Genomic DNA, 15,357 nt, shown 5'->3' with positions numbered 1-15,357 from the left:
AAAAATTGGTTTCATTTCAAGTGCTCCAGACCTTTTAAGTGAGCTTTTGCTCTTATTTTTTTTTTTTTTTAATGTTATGAAAGATTTATCAGAAATCTTAAGTAATTCCCAAGGTAAATAGCCTTCTTAAAGTCATGGCACACAGGTAAGTTATCAGTAACCTTATTTTAAAACTTACCCAGTTATATTAATCATAGCACAGAAAAATATCTTCCCCTACTGCAAATTCAGATGGAAAATCATAACCAAGAAAATAGGATTATAAATAATCTACAAATAAAACTTGAAACATTAAACCTTTTACTAAAATCTGTCTCTTTGCAATGGAACGAGATTGATAATATTACTCAGTTTCTACTTTATGCATACAATGTTTACATTATTTAAAGTAGTTTGGAGATGAAAATTGCATCCAGTTTTATGGGGAAAAAAACCTCAATGCTTTATGAGGAAATCTGTTCCTGTCACAAAAAGGTTCTATTCACAAAAATTTAGGCAATTTTTGGTTTGTTACTCCATTGCAGATCTTTCCTCTGTTCAAATTCCAAAGCTGTTTCATTTCCATGAATGTTTAACAGAAGTTGTAACACTCCCAATATGAAATTTTCTATTAAATCAAGCTCTTTACACTTTGATGTTATATTCTTGATCAGAAGCAAAAAAAACTGTTCTGAAATGTAAAGATCTCTCAAAAGATGAAATGTTTATTTTCTCCGTCAAAGCACAACTGGCTGCCACTGCTCACCCAAGGCACGAACATACACACATGCTAGCCATGGACGAATCCAGAAAAGTTTCCACTGCATCATTCCAACAGCTAAGACACAACCATTTCCGGTGGAGGGCTCCAAACTATTTGGCTTGAGAGTTAAAAATAACCTGCTCCTGATAAAGTTTCCCAGTGTATGGAAAAGAATACATGTATATGATGTTGGGTTCATTTTAAGCCTTTGTTGTTGTAGTACACAACTATCTGTGATTGTGGAGGAACTAAAAGAAATGTCTTATGTGAAGTGACCAGTGCCCAGTGAAAATACTAATTTGACCTTCCCCTTCCCCAAACTCTGGTATACAGACCTACACCTTTAATACGTTTCTCTATCTCAAGTCAGTCAGTGGAGAGGCTTGCCCAGAAGCATTATATTAGTGATACTGAGAACTGTAATTCCTCACTTACTGATGGTGAATTTTACTGCATTTGCTTTCTACTAAGCATGAAAAAAATATCAAAAGGCACAGAACAACTGCTCTGAAATCTCTGTGCCACCTCTTGGAAGATTCTCCGGTAGTTTCCACGAGCACCACTTTGGGGATCGATCTGCAAAGCTACAAGCTAGTTATTAAAGCATGGATTTATAGGTGGGTTCAGTAAGTCTATTCTTTTCCTGTAATGAAACTCCTCTGAGAGCCCATCCTTAGAATCTCTATTTTAAGACAGATTTTTAAGGCTGTAAAAAGTTCTTTGGAAGAGCGCAGATGTGCACTCCACGCAGCCCAATGGAGCCATGACATTGCCCAGAATTGGGCAGTGGTTTCCCACTGAGACATGCAGAGAGATCTTTTGGATGAAGCCACAGTGATCTGAGGCTCATTCTTCTGTTGCATTTTTCCCTTTCATGAACTGTTTGTTTTCTTTCATCCCTCCCATCTTACAGATGAGGCTGAATCCAGACCTTGAATATCCACCATCTAATCCTCACTTCTTTTTTTAATTCTCAAAATCATTTGCTTTTTAAGTTCTCAAAATTATTTACTTTCTGCAGTAACTGTGCATGTTGTATGTATGTATGTTGAAAGTTAACAATCTCCTCTGAGTCTCACAAGATTTTTAAAGAAGTTATAAAAGTATCACATTGCAAAGCAATGGTGAGAAGTCAGAAGGTGAATGCTGTCTTTGTAGACCATGGACATATTTTAAGTCACAGGGGAGTGGGAAAAAATGTGGTTCAAATTTGAGTTTTCTTCTTCCATTGCTTTCAGTTATAGATCAGAGATCCCAACCAGTGTTTAAAAGCTTTCTATTTTTATTTTTTTAATCTGTACCTAGATTCCTGACAAACCTAAAACTAAAACATTGTGTTGGTGCATATCTAACATTCATATGATTATAACACATTGCAAGAGGGTAAGTCATCTGTTAGTCAGCATACAGAAAGGTTTGTTTCTGTTTTGTTTTTTTTTTTTTTTAATTTTATTTTTAAAGACTTGACTTCTTTTTAATTTAAAAAGGAAAAAAAAAAAAATCACCACTATTCAAATGTATCCTTTGGGGGAATTCAAATCAGAAAAAAAAAAAACTGTACACAATGAGCAACCAGGGACCCAGTGACTGTTTTTATGTTCCTGAAATTATCTCAGGGTAGCTATGAGAAGTGGCACATAGTTGGATTAACTTTTCATTAACGTAATGAAATAAGAATGTGGTTTGGCAGGCATGTCAAAGTGAAGCTTACAGCTCTGAACTAATCCAGTATACAAGGAATTGATATTGATTTGCTCTGAAGTGTTATTTTCTTGTGATCGATTATGCTGGGAAGAAAAAAATTAAAAAAGGAAGAGTTATTTCAATATTTTAATGATAGATTACAGTTTACAATACTTACAAAGCCATTCCCATCTTCATTCAGGAAAGGGTATGCCTGCATCAAAGCCCCGACAACAATGTTGTACTGCTGGCTGTTTGGATACCTGTACAAACAAGATCAAAGAAAGAGTTGGTGCTCTAAATGGTATTTGACACTGTCTGAAGGCCGTACTGATGCATATGAAACTGACAAAATGGTCCCGAAGTATTTCTAAGACATCAGTTCCCCTCTAAATAACAAAGAGAACACCTTGAAGATTTCATGCAAATATTACTATTGGCTTCAACGGGTTTCCAGCCTTAAGCTTCTTCTGTGTAAGAAAGCACATTAAGAATATTTTTACTTTCATCTGAAAATTTAATTCTGCACCCAATTAGTAATGACCCAAAATAAACCTAATAATGTTTACTTACAGCGATCCTGCTAGGTACTTCGTCATGTCCGCTTGCAAACAGTCAACCATCCTTATTCTCATACTGTGGTCAGGGTATTTTTTTTCTCCTAGTACCATCTTGACATCGTAAGGAAAATTTGGTAAAGTATAAGAACACGTCCTACATCTTGCAGAACATAATTTCAGATTTCCACTGAAAAAGATTATATAATCATGAGCACTTCTTTGGTAAGGCAAACAAGAACGAAGGAAAAATACAATCAAAAATTCAACACGAATGAAAGTTATCGCTATACATATTCAGCGCTTGCTGTCTTCATCTCTACATTTTACGTAGTACTCACAAAAGCTGCAATTAAAACACATGGTACTAAGATCAGATGTCAAACATGAAATGTTACAATCAATTCACATTACACGAATTGCCACTAAGTGTTCACTAAATGAAAGCAGAAGGCACAGCAAAAGTAATCACTGGGGACTCACTACCACTGCAAGATAACCATCACCTACCTTCTTTTATAGTGCACTTCCTACAATCCTTCTAATTTACTAGTGATTTTTAAATGAACAGCTTAATAGAATAAATTATTATACAAGATATTAGCCGAGATCGTTCTCCCAAAGGGGAAAGCAAAGAACAGGATAAGGACAGTTGTAACGACTAGAAATAAAGCAGAAGTAGCCTGTATGTCACCCACACCTACAACTCCAAGAAGAGCCATCAGCACTATGTGCAAATACCACACCTTAGCTGGTGAAAGCCTGTGACAGGAAATCCTCACTAGCTATCAGGAGTGCTCTCCTCTACAGAAGTTGCAAACTGATGCTGGAAAAACATGGAAAAGTAGAGGATAACTGAGCTTGAAGCATCTAAAAGATGGTCCTGGCATCCTCAGACAGCTTCCCAGTACTGGCAGCCCAGAGCCAACAAAGAAATTTCAAAACGGGAGGCGTCAAAAATAGCTAAAAACTCTTGTTATGCATATAGCTCTGCAATTTATGTTTGCTTTAATTTAAATTGCAGAGAGTGATTTGGAAGCAACTAACAAGCTTATAGAAACAACAGTTTCTGCCATTCAAACATTCTCTTGAGCAACCTGCTCTTGGTGACTCATGCTGTAGCATGGGCCTTGGAGTAGGTGGACTCCAGATGTTCCTTCCCACCTCAGCCATTCTGTGATAATAATAATAATAATCTTTAAAAATGCTATAATTACAGATGATAAAAGTATCTGCTCACACAATATTAGTATACAAATATCTACATCTGATCTAATGATCTGGACTCCCTTTATATTTAGGGAGGAAACATTATTGATAGATGATGGAACAACTGAAAGACATCTAAAATCAAACCAGATGTTCTCACCTATTTCTCTCCAGTCATTTTTAAGGAAATTAAAACAGTCATCACAGTTATTGAAATCCACACTTTATTGACCTAAAATTAGTAAACCACCAATTGGTAAGAGGAAGCTCCCATCATAGGAGTCCCTGCAAAGAAAATTATCCCAGACAAAACCATGGCACAGAGGAATACACTGCTATACTTCAGTCAAATCAGTATTTAACTCCTAAAATTCTCTTTGGTAGCTTCTAAACAAGGTCTGTGGTCTTCACTGGGAGGTTTTTCTGTCTAGCCTCTTTCAGGGAAGAAAGTAAAGAAAAACCCATAGCAACCAACATCTTAAGGGTGTTAACTGCAATACCAATGGACCAAATACCAAATACCAATACAAAAGCATCTGTAATAGCTTAATTTATAGCACTTTGAAATACTATTCTTCTGGGAGGCAGCTCATTTTGGGCAGTAACTCCCTACCTTTATAACCTTTTTATGCTACCACATCTTGGTGTCTTTTAATTTATGTTGGTAGCTTGCCGGCTTGTGAAAGCTCTACAGACATTATACAGCTGTACCAATTTCAGCACTACTGAAAACTGTGATGCAAATCTGAAAAAGAAAAATTTAGATACTGTCATCTGATCCTCATATATATTAATCACAGTAGCTAGTAGTATTCACAGCACTACTATTTACCAATCCAGAATTGGTACAAAATGGTCAGGGACAAAGCATCTCCAAGTTCACTAGCTTTTGTGGGACACAGATGGTTAACAGTAGATACAAACTGTAGCATGAGTACTTTGCAGTCTAACACACACACAGAAAAAAAAGACAAATTACACACATATCCATGCAGACACATTCTAATGCTCTTTTTTGGTTACAAATAATTACAAAAATTAAAAAGTGATTTTGAAATGACTTGGAAATCCTCACTATGCAAATAAAGTTCATATGTTCAGTGTAGCATCAGTTAGGAAATTTAGTGCCTACAGGTTTGAATCCTGCACTTTCACCAGCTTCACTGAGGACGCTGATGCAGCAGACAGTCTGCCAGTAACTAAATATTATTTTCAACAAACTGTCATGTAAATAATAAAATGGCATGGGTTGAAAGTGATTTCAACGATCATGTAGTTCCAACTCCCCTGCTGCAGGCAAGGTTGCCCAGAATTAATGACTGAATAATTTACATTGACAAACTCCATTTAGAAGTGTGGGGGGTGACTTACTTGAGTCCGAGGACATTCCAAAACTCAGTACCACTACATAAAAAAGCAATTACTAGGGCAAACTTGAGCCCAATGCTCATCCTAAGTTCCTGATAGAAAACTGAGGAAGTATGCTAAGAGTAGATTGGATGAGACTTGGGCTTCTGCATACAATAAACTTTAGACTACTAACTCTGAGGGAGCACGCTTGATTTGTCAAGTCACCCAGTATGTATCTGAGGAATAAAGGAATGCCACTTTCTAATACTACATTGAAGTTAAAGAGTTTTCTTCCTGGAATTTGGATGACACAGAATATTCCAGTTTTCCTTTACCACCTCAGCTACAAGTTAGTTTTCCAAATAATTATAGTCACTTAATTAAAAAAAATAAAATGTTGTGTTCCATTTCCCTAACATACATATAATATGCTGTGCGGGAACTGCTGAATCACGGCCTGAACCTCTGATTGATAACCTGAGGCGAGCAATGAGTCAGCCATGGGAGCACAGGTGAAGGCAATTCACCTGTGCTGCCAGAAGAGGTGGAGCCTGGCTGCACCTCTTCTAGACCCATTTAAGAGCTGACTACCAGTGGGGAAGGATCTCTTCTGGAGATCCCTCCTCTGGAGTTTCATAGCAAGCCCAGGATACAGGTAAGCATTCTATCTATTCTGTTTTGGTATAATAACTGCTTAGCCAAACTCTCTAGTATATTTCATAACTATAACACCCGTACATTCATTGATTATATGTGTAATTTTAATCTTTACAGCCTTGAATATTAATGTGCAGTTATTTCTACCAAAAGAAAAAATAACAGATGATTAAACACTATTTCAAACTACAGCTCTATTCTATTTACAGTTTTGAGGTCTGTATTTAAAGCTTTCTTCATGGCTTTTCTTCATGTTCCTCACTATCATTTCCTACTTCCAGCACAAATACATAGTTTCACAGCTATTCCCTAGAACTAGGGGTTTGATGATACCTTTTATTTTTTCATTTGCAACTAACCATAGGGGCAGGTAGATTGAACAAACTACTTGTAGCAACATTATGCTTCAGCCAGCTAGCAGGAGCTGAAAAATAACACAAGATTGCTACCCATTTTCCATGGCAGTTCCAGCTTTTTCTGCAAATCCTTCCTACAGAACTCAGACTCAGCACGAGTGTGAAGTTACAGACATAATTAATCAGCTGAAACAAAACTTACAGAATGCAAACACAGGCTTCTTCTAGAGAGTTAAGATTTATTAATGGCGTATGTTCTCAAGAGTTCTATTACACAAGTGAAAACTCTGTGCTTTGGTTTCTGTACTAGCACAACAGTTGTAGGTTACAGACAAGGAAAGAAGAAATGCTCCTTGGGGAATTTGACTGGCATCTTGACAATACAGTGCAGCTAGTAGTTACTATTGCCTTCAAGTCTTGGCTTATTTCTAGTATGGAAGACAATTAACGAAATCTTCCTTTTTTGCTCTGTGTGTCTGTGGAAAACTCACATCATCATATGTATATCCAGAACTGCTGACATCAAGTGTTCAAAAACTGAGATCAGTTGTCATGACTTCATGTTAAGGCAAATATTAAGGCAGCAAATGGGAAATATTGAGATTTTTCGTTTGTTTGTTTTAGTTTAAGTTCATATTCTTAAGCCTCACTCTACAATGACAGGAAAATTGAATTCTCACTTAAAGTAGAAGACAAAGTGAAGCAGCAGAAATTCTTGCAACCTCAAATCCAAACCCCAAATTTAGACATCTGTCCCCAAATCCCATACAAACCAAACCCAACGTAACCCATAGATCAAATTTTTATGAAGCTCAAATAACAACTGAATTTATGATGAACTATTAAAATCAACCAAATAAAGTATAGTATGGTATGTGGAATCTTCTATTAAAACAACTTGTGGATTCAGAAGTATTAGAATAAATGCATGAAAGAAAAACTTAATCAAATGATCAAAATAATGGGTCAAATACAACTTATGCTTCTGGAATCTCTAAGCACTTTTTTTTTTAAAGGTGTAATCAGAGGAAGCAGCTGATATCTGCACTTCCAAATAAACTATAAAGTACTTCTGCTTCTGTCTGCCATCAGAGTCTTTGCTTGTTTTTTTTTAAAAGGACATTTTTCATGCTCATATAAACCAGCTGGAAAAAATATCATATCCACTGGAAATAATTCTCACAATCTCAACAATGCAGTTTCTGCATTGAAACAAAGAAACTATTAAGGTACATAAATGTGGGAATGTTCCAATGTCAAACTTCTTTTATGAACTATTGTTTCATATGTGCATGCTTAGAACACTAAATACACACCAACAATACTGATGTAGGGATAATGGCATCTTACAATTCTATAGGCCCACAATAACAATTTTAAATAAATTCTTTAAAAGTTATTAAAAATATAAATTATTAAAAGTAAATGAAGCTGAATTTAAAATAAATATTCCAATTTGTTCATGTATTAACACCTTGTAGGCCCAGCTTTATTTGGATAACAATCATGTCTTCCAAATCTGCAGCAAATGGGAAGTCCAAGGCAGTCAAGGCTGGATAGAGGGTCTGTTATCTTGTTTGTGCTCTCAAACCTGTTCTGCACAAATGACTTGAAGGCATGTGAAGCTGTTGTACTGCACTTGAAAGCCACAGAGCACATATTTATAGGAAGAACAAATGTACAAATAAAGCTGTACTAGGGCATCACTTAAGGCAAACATCTGGACCGTCACACTGGAAACAGCAAAAAGAAGTGATGTGTTATGTGTATCCTTTGATAAACAAGCACCCTGAGAAAAGGCAGAGAGGACAGAAACCAACCAATAAATGCTGGTTTTCACAGCAGTGTCAGGCATTTACAAGCAATGACAGCCTCTGTCTTAGCAACAAGATAAACATGAGACTGCCAGGAGCCATGAGGCTGCTAGTACTCTGATAGAGAAGGGCAGGTATTGAGGAAATGTATTTGTTGAGTTGCCCTCCACATGCTATGTTGTACTTTTCACAGCCAACGACAAGGGAACAAGAAGTTCTCCTCTCTGGAGCTCAATAAAAAGACTGCCTGTTGTATTTCTGTATGTGTTAACAAAAAGCTATTCTGCAAGAAAGATACAGCCATACAATTGTTGCAGCCACTTGCTGTGGTTTTGTATTTAAAGTCTTCTCTGCTCTCTTACTTAGTAACGCAGAAGATTATTTAACAGTTTTTAGAACTACCTATGGAGGTAAAATACAGATAAATTTTAAGCCAACTCACCAGCATTAATAATAAAGGAACACATTATTTCATTTAAAGCAAACCACACTGAAGCTATAACTTCACAGGTCTTTTCACAAAAAAAAAAAAAAAGCACAACATTCAGATTGGAGAAACAAGGAGGCGGAAGCTACAAGTCAATTAAACTGAGTTTTTAAACCATCACTGCTGAACTAACTTAACCCCTGCCAGAACAGACTGAAGGATTGCTCGTATCAACTGCTCTGCCATCAGATAAATGGTGTAAGTGGGAACGCCCATGAAAGAGGAATGGAAGTTTTCATTGCTCTTAGTTGCTCTTCAAAATCTAGCCAGCTGGTGAGAAATGAGTTTATATCTCTCTTCCAAAGACTACAACACAGAGTCATTAGTACAGCCACCACAGTTTCCCTATCCCCATTAGCTAAGATGAGAGAAGAGGATAGGGGTGGGTTGGGAAAAAAAATAGACAAACAAGCAATGCACAGACTTTAAAAATATCAAATTTAAAATAATATGAGGGGACGGAAAGAAGGAGAAAAAAAGAAAGGAAAAACCACTAGCTAATCTAACAAATACCAGATCAACATTATATACCAAAATGCAAGAAATAGCTTTAATTATTCTGATACAGAAAACTGCTATTACCGTGGCATGTAAATCCATAGACTAAAACTGGGTATGAGGGAAAACGTATGGAAAATCAGTTTCCAGAGTATATATATTAGCTGAATCAAGCAGGGATTACATTTATACTTTAGGCTAAGAACTCATCTTCATGGTCAAACCAATTTTTTTCTGTTCACTTAATCGAATTTCTAAAGCAAACACCTTGTTCAACTCTTCACAACCCGTTCATAACCAGCATAATTCCCTCAAGAATATAAAACATGAAATTTTCCATCAGTAGCTGAACATGCAATAAAGGAGTACTGGGGGTGGGAAAAGAACTCTAAAATAGCACATTAATCAGTGGGTCAAGTCATAGGCATACCTAAACTGCAGCATTCACCTCCAAAAATAGCACTTAACTAGGGATGAAGCTAGTGCAGCAGTTAATAGATGCCAGGGATGTTCAATTCCATCTGCAGACCTAATCACTTCATTAAAACAGCTGTTTAGGAGGAAGACATTTGCCAGCTACTCATCTGACCTTTAAAGAGAAACCCTCATATGATTTGCTTGGGTCTACAAGATTATAAATCATCAGAACTCCACTGATTTTCTACCACTTCACCAGGAGGGGCACTTCCATTTACAGCTGCCTTTCTGTCCTTCTCTTGTGCTTCTTTGCCCCAAGGTGAATTTGCATTGCTCTTTTGCAGTCCCTTTCCCTTAACTGAGCATTATGGGCACTTGAAATCTTTGTACTGAGAATATTTGCTGAGAACATTTCCCAGAGCCAGCCATTCTGGGTGAGGCTAATTCAGACAGCGCACTGGAAACTCTTTGAACAACACAAGGCAAATTACTCACCATTAATTAAAAATAAGCATTCTTTAAAAATAGAGGACAAAAGTCATCACTGCAAGTATTGGTTTGTTCCATGGATTTAAATTATTTGGACTTGTTTCGCTGATAACTGCACTGGCAGGATCTTTGGGATTAGATTTTCTTGTTGAAGTTTTATTATCTTGAAGGTCATAGTAAGACTTTATTTTAAAAGCATTAACTGTGTGATTCACCTTCTCTGTTCCCAGACAGTCTTATCCTTATTTCTTTTTTATTATTTTAAGTGATAAAATAGACACTTCTATGGATAGACCACTTGTATTGGAATGGTGAAGCTATCAGCCACGTGTGTGGGGGAGAATGACAGCTGGAGGAGAAATGATGGCTGAGTGGCAGAAGGGGATGAGCAGCCAGAGCCTCCCAGACAAGAAATCAGTTGCTGTGGAAGAGAAACTGGACTTTTCTCCAGTAATAGCTGAGCACAGGAGAAAAAACAAATCCTCATCTTGCTTTCAGATTTTAAAGAGGCTCATTTTGATACAAGGAAAATAAGGGTGCAAATGAAATGAGCATACCTACCTTCCCAAGCAATATATTGAAAGCACCCTGAATACATGGATTTTTCTTATAACCACATTCCACTCAATAATGAAGTTTGCAAGATTTTTACTGAAAGATATGGGGAAAAAGAGGATTTTTTAAATTAACCAATAAAAACAAACACATACTGTGCTGTTGGCACACAGTAACTGTAAATTAGTGAGCAAGCAAAGAGGATAGAAGACAGAAAAAAGCTAATCTGACCTTTTCACTCATCAATTCTACTGCAATTCAGCTTCTGCTCTTTTCTGAATATACATGATGTTGATATCATCTCTCAATCAAATTCAGTTCAATTACCCAACTCTGAAAAGTTGAAAGGAAAACTGTAAACAATAATACTGCCTAACAATATTCTAATTACTACACAGTAACAAAACCCAAGAAAATAAACCTCTGGCTTGCAGGATAACTGCCACCTTCATTGCCTGGCATTTCCCAGTCACTAAGCAAAACTGGCAAATACTGTATGCAGGGAGGGGGAAAGAGAAAGGGAATTACACAGAATTCAGAGGCAATTTATATTCAGCTAGAATTCTGGAAACTTTTTTTCCCCCCACCTCTCGAAGGCTAAGCCCATCTTGAACCTTTGAATCAGTTTTACATTACTCCAACCATCCTAACACCTCTGTGAACACTATCCATTCTCAAATTCCTGTTCCTGGTTATTTGCTCCAACTTCAGCTAGTCACTTGCTCCAAAAGCTTCTGATACCCGCTTCACTACGTGCCAGAAATCCCTAATCCAAACCACTTATCTTCAATTTCACCTTTGCATCCTCCTCTCTCCCTCCTCACTTTGCTGTTGTTTCTTCTTGTTGTGCTGATGGGAAGCAACATTTGACAGTTTTACCCTGTAATACAGGGGCTATTGGAATGCTGCCAGCATAACGACAGCCTTCAGCAGTTGTTTTTTTGTTTGTTTGTTTTTTGTTGGTGTTTTTTTTTTTTGTTTGTTTGTTTTTGAGTTATAGATCAGAAGAAGCTGGTGATTCTGTTAGGTAGATGCTAGAGACTCCCTACTTCCCTGGATTTTTTATTTTCATCATAATTTGCCTCATCAAAGTTAAAGCTATACAGAAAGAGACAGGATAACAGAAATTCTTCATCAACAGTACATTGTGTACAAGTTGTCCATCAACAGATTCACTCTACTATGAGATTCATGAGTCATTCTCTAGTCATTAACTGAACCACATAAAAAATATTCTGGATGAAGCCACCAATGCAATATTTCACTACTTTAAGCACTGCTGCAAAAGCCTCTCTAAGAATTGCTAGAGCTTGTCTTAGGGAAAGAATAAACCTATACTGATACACTAGATCTTCCACAAATTATGACACTTCTCTTTTTGGAAAGCGTAACTTTTTTCTATGACTTCTCTTCAGAAGCTTTGAACTACAAGAATGCTCTGCAGACTGTTCCAGCCTGAACTATACTCACATGAAATGCTAGTTGTCCTAATCCAAACTGCTGGAAATGCAATGTGATCCTTTACAAGGCCATTACTTCTATGCAGAAAGCATTCATTTACTGCACTTGGAACTATGTCCTGTTAACAGCTTTGATTTTGTTCTTAGGAAAGGAATTGAACTAAACTCAATGCAGACAGAAGATGCACTGAGGACAGGATGAAGTGGGCAAGCAGTAGTATATCCTCAAGTGCTAGGATGGCATTCATGAAAAAAATGTCAGGGAAATACAGCTGACAGTTCTTGGAAGATTAGCAGCAGGACAAACAAGGTAGTTTATTTTCAGGTGGACTCAGGGACCACTGTCACCGTGGGACTGCAGACTCAGCCACAGATGATACTAGCAGGCAACTTTCATGTGGCAACAATGCTCATCCAGTAAAAATTGAAATTCAGCCTTACATCACAAAGCAACACAAAATGTAATCTAATGAAAGCTGTGGGTCTATGAATTTCTGTTTCTTGTACAGAGAGAGTGGAATTATTACATTATCACAGAATGGCCAGGGTTGGAAGGGACCTCGAGGATCATGAATCTCCAATCCCCCTGCCACATGCAGGGCCACCAGCCTCCACATTTAATACTATACCAGGCTGCCCAGGGCCCCATCCAACCTGGCCTTGAACACCTCCAGGGATGGGGCATCCACGACCTCTCTGGGCAGCCTGTTCCAGTACCTCACCACTCTCATAGTAAAGAACATTACTACAAAACAACATTTCCTATATACTGTTTGAGTTAGAAGTCCTTAAATGAGGTCATTCTTACTGGACTGTGTTCAAAGAACATTTGAAAATAACTGCCTCAAAAGCTTAATACAGCAAATACAGAAAGTTTCAGCTAAAGTGAAAGTTCAAGAGTTCTGTAACACTTTGTGCAAGTTAAAACTGGGTTCTAGAGCCAGAACTGGTTAAACTAATGGTAATGTTCAGGAATGTTGATGCCTATGTGGTAATAACTGTATTTCACATTTAACATGCTGTTAGAGATCATTCAGAGTCTACATTTATAATAATGATTTTTTTTTTTTTTTTGAAGTTACAGCTATAGAGCTAGTAAATATCAGATCTAAAGTACTACAGAAAGAATAATTTCAATTAGACTGATGTTTTCTGCATGTACTCACCCACTGATCTCTGGAAGGGTTGGCAAACCTGCTTCGCAGACATATGCAAAAGACTGTAGCCCATGTTTTTGTTGCTTGTATTTATTAATCAGGTCCATTAGCACTGCTTGGTGCCCAATCTTCTTCACCAGCTGCTGCACCATACGATCATTCAGAGCCAAGAGAGCTGCTCCACTTACTTCTTCTTCTGCAAATTGAAGGGGATTACAATCACTGTGAGGTAATTTTGGAGCTATAGAGACATCCTACATTCCTAAAAACATGATGGTGTTTTAGGTCAAAGTCAAAGATACTTTCTACTAACGGTGTGTTTCTTCAACTGCTTTAAAGAAATGACGTCTTTTAGGTACTGTCCTTTCCAATGCCAGAAGCTCAAGTCAGTGTCCAGGGTTCTCTTACCTTCCAGTAAGAGAATGCTATGTCTGAAATGCAATTAGGATTACACTGCTTAAAACCAGACCTTATTTTGCCTTGTTGTAGCAGAATGTTTCTTTTTTTTTTTTTTCCCCCGTAATTAAGAATTGCAAGGAGCACACAGCATACAAAATGTTCTCCTAACAGTTTCTCCTGTACTGTTATAGTGTTTACGTACACGAACACTTTTAGAGTTTGCACCCTTTGAAATAACACAACTGTAGCAGTATAAAATAGGCCCCGTAAAGCTTGTTGTACTGCCAGCTGTTTCTCGAGAGAAAGTGCACCTCTTTACAACCAGCATTGGACTTTCCCCCCTGTGCTCCTCGAAGACCTCATAACGAACTTGCAGTTATTTTAGATGTATTATACGGATGCCAGCCCCAAAACAAGCTAAGCATACAATTAAAAGCATTTAAAAAGATAAAAGACACAGGAACAACAAGAATGCCTACCGCGAAACTTAGGAACTAGTTCTCCTAAATTGCTCTGTCTCAGCCAGTTGCAGACTTGATCCACAGACCAACTTTCCATCTTTATGTGTCGCACAGTTAAGTTTCACTGGGAAGCAAAAACAGAAGACAATTTTCATGCTGAACTAGAAAAAAAAAAAATTGAAAAAAAAAGTACTTTGCAAATGCACTTATGTTTACATGCTCTGAAAAAAAAAAAAAAAAAAAAGGTAAGGATAATCCAACAAATGCCTGTCGCGAGTGGCAGCTTCCTTGAATCTCTCTTTCTTCACCTCCTCTCCTTTCGCTGCTTTCCCTCTGCTTCCAGAGACAGCCTCATTCCTTATAAAACACGACCTGCTCCAGCACCATTAACACCCAGGTTTCCATACAGAGAGGAAAAAAAAAAAAAAGGTGTGAAATTCACCACCACCACGCTCATCGGGAAACGGCTGACATCTTAAAGAAAGACACACACACACACAAAAAGAAAGACAACCAAAAGCATCGGATAAAAGTCTGTCGTTTGTATGCTTATAGAACATCAGGCACATTAAGCCCCTCTGCACAATCAATACGTAGCCAGGCAAACACTTAACGGCCAATTAACGACAATTAGAAGCACTAAAGCTGCCGGCGCGGGGAGGGAACAGTTCCTGCTGGCAGCCTCTGGTCTCATTCCTCAGGCAACAGCACGCCCCGGGATGAGGTGACACCGTGACGGGACGGGCACATCCCCGGAGTGCCAAGTCTTTGACAGTAGAAAACTCTCTGAGAATGATTTTCTTGTTAATGTGTCTTTGCGCTACTTCATAAAGGAGCACCTGATGCGCCATAACTGAACGATATCAGAGCAAATCATACAGGCAAGATTTTTCAGATGTGAACACGAGTGTCTGTAATTGTCAGCCAAGTACTTCCATGCTCAAAACACTACCTGGTTTACTAGCTCCTAGGTTACTTAGTGTTGTGGTTGGTGCCCCCATCCCTGGAGACTTTCAAGGTGAGGCTGGATCAGGCCCTGAGCAATCGGATCTAGCTGTGGTGCCCC

General features: G+C 37.8%; 1 protein-coding gene across 1 annotated transcript in view; it reads right to left on the bottom strand.

The window, feature by feature from the left end:
• SAMD3 (sterile alpha motif domain containing 3) overlaps positions 1-14,423 on the bottom strand; it is a 33,026-nt gene extending 18,603 nt beyond the window's left edge. The window contains exons 1-4 of the mRNA XM_031614281.2: positions 14,310-14,423; positions 13,441-13,627; positions 2,999-3,172; positions 2,604-2,688 (exon numbers count right to left, since the gene is read on the bottom strand). Coding sequence (XP_031470141.2) covers positions 2,604-2,688; positions 2,999-3,172; positions 13,441-13,627; positions 14,310-14,388 — 525 coding nt within the window. The 5' untranslated portion in view covers positions 14,389-14,423. The remainder of the gene's footprint in view (positions 1-2,603; positions 2,689-2,998; positions 3,173-13,440; positions 13,628-14,309) is intronic.
• Between the last annotated feature and the right edge of the window lie 934 nt (positions 14,424-15,357).

The sequence above is a fragment of the Phasianus colchicus genome, chromosome 2 (genome assembly GCF_987193195.1).
Source record: "Phasianus colchicus chromosome 2, bPhaCol1.hap1.1, whole genome shotgun sequence".
NCBI lineage: Eukaryota > Metazoa > Chordata > Aves > Galliformes > Phasianidae > Phasianus > Phasianus colchicus.
Note: the sequence above shows the minus strand (reverse complement) of the source record. Positions and strands in the feature narration are given on the sequence as shown.